Source organism: Acartia tonsa, chromosome 5, assembly GCF_053477335.1.
Source record: "Acartia tonsa isolate MP-2025a chromosome 5, ASM5347733v1, whole genome shotgun sequence".
Classification (NCBI taxonomy): Eukaryota; Metazoa; Arthropoda; class Copepoda; order Calanoida; family Acartiidae; genus Acartia; species Acartia tonsa.
In genome coordinates, this window is record NC_137264.1 from 1831006 (window position 1) to 1834757 (window position 3752).

The 3752-nt window shown below is 32.3% G+C and overlaps 1 protein-coding gene across 1 annotated transcript; it reads left to right on the top strand.

Moving 5' to 3' along the window:
- The first annotated feature begins 1331 nt into the window (after positions 1 to 1331).
- On the top strand, positions 1332 to 3264 carry LOC145319890 (uncharacterized). The gene is made up of 4 exons (XM_080162293.1): positions 1332 to 1375; positions 2315 to 2344; positions 2543 to 2630; positions 3069 to 3264. The coding sequence occupies exons 1-4, from the start codon at positions 1336 to 1338 to the stop codon at positions 3262 to 3264; spliced, it is 354 nt and encodes a 117-aa protein (XP_080018419.1). The 5' UTR covers positions 1332 to 1335.
- Positions 3265 to 3752: the final 488 nt, after the last annotated feature.

Genomic DNA, 3752 nt, shown 5'->3' on the forward strand with positions numbered 1-3752 from the left:
AGTTTAGACACTATACAAGTGTTAATGTCCGTTTGTCCTACCGTTTCAGTGCTTCGCTTTTATGAATGTTGCCATCCTTGTTTATTCTCAATTTCACATAGCTTTAGAATCTGCAACTAAACAAGAGGGGCTGGGTACAGCTCTAATAATACGTGAGATACTTTAATGTAAATTTACGTAGAGAAAACAATTATATCGCACTTACTGACCCTATTTATAGAAAAGCTTCGTTTTAAAACAAAACAAAAAAGTAATTTACCATCTAAATAAAGAAAATTACTAAGAACACATTTTTTTTAAGTTGGCTGAATGAATTTTCAGTGTAGGAACTGATTATTACATTAGCATTTTTTCTCCTTTTTAAAAGCTTTTGGCGTTTTCCTCTTTTTTTCAATTTTGAAAATTTGAGTATCCCCCCCCCCCCCCCCCCCGACAACGAACAACTATTTTAGTTTAGGTTAGGTTATAGGCTAGGGAGCCGAGCGCTGCGGCTAGGCAGGCAAGGGGGCCGAGCGCTGCGGCTAGGCAGGCAAGGGGGCCGAGCGCTGCGGCTAGGCAGGCTAGGGAGCCGAGCGCTGCGGCCAGAGTTGTTCGTTGTCGGATGGGGGGGGGGGGGGGGGTTGTACTCAAATTTTCAAAATTAAAAAAAAATTTCTAAGAGGATAATACCAAGCTTTTCTATAATAACCATATCGGTTTGTACGTTCGATTAGTGGGGGGGTTAGTTTTTTTTTGTTTGTTTGTTATAAATTTATATCAAATTGAATTAGGTTATGTTTATGTAATGGTACTATGTAGCCCGAGCAGGGTACCAGTCAAGTAGGGGTTAGGGCCATTCGCAGGGGATTAGGCATAGGAAAAAAAAACTACCCTTTCCACTTATTTAAATCTATTTTCTAATTATTCTACATTTCTTTTGGTTTTTGTATATTTGTCCTTGTCCCTGACTTCATCAAATCAAATAAAAGAGTAAATTACACAAAAAATAAAAATCGTGAAAAACCATTATTTGTATTGCGTCAGTTTGTTTTAGATGTTCTTCAAATTAGGTTGTCTTGTATGCGTTTCATTTTGTTGTGAGATTGTAAGCAAAATATAATTATGGTAAAGCTTTTCTATTATTTAAAATGGCCGTCTGTCTGTCTGTCCGTTGGAAACGTTAACATACATTTCTCAGCTTCTATTGTAAACACATGACTTAATTTTTTTGTAAAGAATTAGGTATGAATCAGTATAAAATTTTTTGGATCCGTCGATTTTTAAAAAAAATTGTTAGATTGTTATTGCTGCACTTCAAATATTAAATTCTTAATTCCTTGTGTTTCAGAATTAGCAATGGGTAATTGTTTTGGTGCCGAGAGTCAGCCTCAGTCGGGTATTTGGAAAAGGATTTAATAGAATTATTAGTTATTTGTATCATCGTACTATAGACAGTTTTCCACAGTTTTATTTTATGATTTTTATTTTAATATTTGTGGAAAAATGTTGTAATATGATGCTAAACATGATTTTCAGTAAGGCTGAGACCAGTTTTAATCCAGCAGATATTGATCGGTTTTAATACCATCCTGGAAAGTGTTTTCTCATATTCATTCGTATCCGGTGGATAGGAACCCAAACCGGTTCTCATCCATATGAAAAAACTATGTCTAGTATCCTATTATAAACCGCTTTCTACGAATATAAAAATGTACAATCATAAGATTAAAACCAGTTTTTTAGCCCATGCCTTCAGCACCTCGGGACTAAAGAAACTAGTGTTAATCTTTTAATTGTACATTCTATATACGCGGAAAGCCGTTTATAATACGATGAAAGAAATAACTATTCTTACAAAAATAACATAGAAGAATTGTATATAGAGTAGCAGCATTGCCTAAAATGTTTCTGTAAAATCTTTTCAATATTAAAACTCTTCAAAATAATATCTTACGTTCATAACCCATCTATATAATTACTTGGGATACTTTATGTTGTAATTCTCTGTCTCTCCAGCTTGGGGCCCTGTGAGAATGTCTGATATTCTGCTGAAGTGGTATCTGCACTCATTCAACTAACTTTTTATTTAACTTTAAACATTTCTTGTGTGTTTAATTCCTAAAAGAATTAGGTTACAACAATCCACTTTTCTTTCACAGAAAAAATTATTTCAACTCTAGATTTAATTTTATGTATGTATATTCTACATTTGCCAATTTTGTGAACTTGGACCATGTCAAACATTAATATAAGAAAGAATTTTACAAAAAAAAAATTTTGGTTATGCAGCTACCTAATTGCTGTTTTTCAACTTTTATTTTTTTAATTATCCCAGCTCTAATTAGCTCAGCATTCAAGAAGTTAGGTAATTTAATTTGTTTATGCATATAAAAAAAACTAAAATAAATTAAAAGTCATACATATACCATGATGAAATATTAGCAATCATAGTCCACAACTCTTTTAATTTAATTGTACTTTAAATATTAGACATAATTTTTCCTGATTTTCTTTCAAATTGGTTTTCATATTTTAAAAACTATTTTTCAAATATTTTCTTCAGCAATCAGTACAGTTGACAGTTCTCAAAGGAACAGAACTTCAGCTAGAACAACAGCCAGCAGTTCACCAGGAAACAGGAAAACTTACAAGTAATATTTTTTTCCGATTGAGAATTTTATATTTAGCAAAATGGTTTTGAATTCTATTAGAATCACAACCAATTTTTTTATATGTGAATGCTATCCCACTTGTAATTGTAATTTTTTGTAGCAAACTTTCTCTATAATCCACTTTGTCTGTATGCCATCAGTCATGCTACAATACAAATATTAAAAATATAGAAATATGTGAGAAAGGTTATGATTTTGAAAGAAAAATGGCATAATATGATTTTTCACTCTGTGTTTTCTGAATCAACTTTAGAAATTCAAATTTTATCACTTTCTATACCAAAATAGAGGCACTCAATGGAAACAAGAATTTTGAAAGTTTTAGACAAAATCAATAATAATTAGAGTAAATTTAACTGTAAATAAAGTTATTTAAAAATTGCTTCATGATTACTTAAAATATAACACATATTTTAGATCAAGTTCAGCTACTTCATATAACTATGACTATGAAGGAGGATGGGGAGGAGTTTTTAGTGGAGGAGGTGGATATAGTGGTGGAGGAGGTGGTGATGGAGGATGTGGGGGTGGAGGAGGTGGTGGTGGAGGAGGTGGTGGTGGAGGAGGTGATGGTGGAGGAGGTGGAGGTGGAGGAGGTGATGGTGGGTGTTGAGGAGTGTGGTGGAGTTAATAGTACATCAATGAAACAAATAATGATTTTTTTTCATGTCTTGTGATTTGTCATGAATATCTTAAATTTTGTATTTTTTTTATTAAACAACAACTTTGGAATATTTATAATCTGTGAATAAACTTAATCTGTGATTGTAATTAATCAACAATAAATTAATTTTTTGTATTACCTGTGATTAATTAATTATTCATATTTTTTTTATTAAGCAAAAATTTGACATTCCTAGTGACTGTATGGGCTTGTCATAAAAGCAAATAGAAATGTTTGCAATTAGGAACCCAGGACTGTAAATGGTTTACTGTGGTGATATGGGATTGTTACCGTTAAGCTGTGATATAATTGTAGCTTTTCAAGCAGTCCATGTAATTCATCTATGTTTCGAGCATTTTAATAAGTTAGTTCATTTTAAATAAGTGAGTGATATGAGTATAGGTCCTTAAATTAACAATCTAATAGACAGCTAGGCC

Excerpts from the sequence above, each read along its gene's own strand:
- LOC145319890 (XM_080162293.1), top strand. The coding sequence starts at position 1,336 with ATGGGTAATTGTTTTGGTGCCGAGAGTCAGCCTCAGTCGG. Across the intron at positions 2,345-2,542 it reads CTCAGCATTCAAGAAGTTAG|CAATCAGTACAGTTGACAGT; the intron begins GTAATTTAATTT and ends TATTTTCTTCAG. Across the intron at positions 2,631-3,068 it reads GGAAACAGGAAAACTTACAA|ATCAAGTTCAGCTACTTCAT; the intron begins GTAATATTTTTT and ends CACATATTTTAG.